The sequence below is a fragment of the Charadrius vociferus genome, unplaced genomic scaffold (genome assembly GCF_000708025.1).
Source record: "Charadrius vociferus isolate BGI_N301 unplaced genomic scaffold, ASM70802v2 scaffold600, whole genome shotgun sequence".
Taxonomy (NCBI): Eukaryota; Metazoa; Chordata; class Aves; order Charadriiformes; family Charadriidae; genus Charadrius; species Charadrius vociferus.
Window position 1 is genome coordinate 134,114 of NW_009646404.1, and position 780 is coordinate 134,893.

A 780-nucleotide genomic window follows, 5' to 3' on the forward strand; every position below is an offset into this window, starting at 1 on the left:
CGACAGCGCGGCTGCGGGCCCGGCAAGGACGCCCCAAGGGCGCCCGCGGTTCCCCGGGGAAGGAGACCCGCCGCGGCCATCCATGGCCTCCTCGAAGCCCCTGGCCCGCTTCTGGGAGTGGGGGAGGAACATCGTCTGCGTGGGGCGCAACTATGCCGAGCACGCCAAGGAGATGGGGAGCGCACTGCCCAGGGAGCCCCTCTTCTTCCTCAAGCCTTCCTCGGCCTACCTACGTGAAGGCTCGCCCATCCTCCGGCCCTACTACTGCAACAACCTGCACCACGAAGTGGAGCTGGGGGTGGTGATCGGGAAGAGAGCCCAGGCCGTGTCCCAGGAGGCCGCCATGGAACACGTGGCAGGCTATGCCCTCTGCTTGGACATGACGGCCAGGGACACCCAGGAGGAGTGCAAAAAGAAGGGTCTGCCCTGGACCTTGGCCAAGGGCTTCCGTTCGTCATGCCCCGTCAGTGACTTTGTGCCCAAGGAGAAGATCCCAGACCCTCACAAGCTGAAGATCTGGCTCAAGGTGAACGGGAAGTTGAGGCAGGAGGGGGAGACCTCCTCGATGATCTTCTCCATCCCTTACCTGATCAGCTACATCAGCGAAATAGTCACCCTGGAAGAAGGGGACTTGATTCTGACGGGGTCTCCCAAAGGAGTTGGGCCTGTGCAGGCCAATGATGAGATAGAGGCTGGGATAAGCGATGTCCTCTCCATGCGGTTTAAGGTGGTGCAGCAAACACGTGGATCCTAACCAGGAGCTGGGTTGGGACCCTGTCT

General features: G+C 61.9%; 1 protein-coding gene across 1 annotated transcript; it reads left to right on the forward strand.

The window, feature by feature from the left end:
• Positions 1 to 26: 26 nt before the first annotated feature.
• Positions 27 to 774, forward strand: FAHD1 (fumarylacetoacetate hydrolase domain containing 1). The gene has a single exon (XM_009894632.1). The coding sequence runs from the start codon at positions 83 to 85 to the stop codon at positions 752 to 754; it is 672 nt and encodes a 223-aa protein (XP_009892934.1). The 5' UTR covers positions 27 to 82; the 3' UTR covers positions 755 to 774.
• The last annotated feature ends 6 nt before the right edge of the window (positions 775 to 780 follow it).

What these genes read in the sequence shown, in the direction of transcription:
- FAHD1 (XM_009894632.1), top strand. Translation starts at nt 83, where the DNA reads ATGGCCTCCTCGAAGCCCCTGGCCCGCTTCTGGGAGTGGGGGAGGAAC.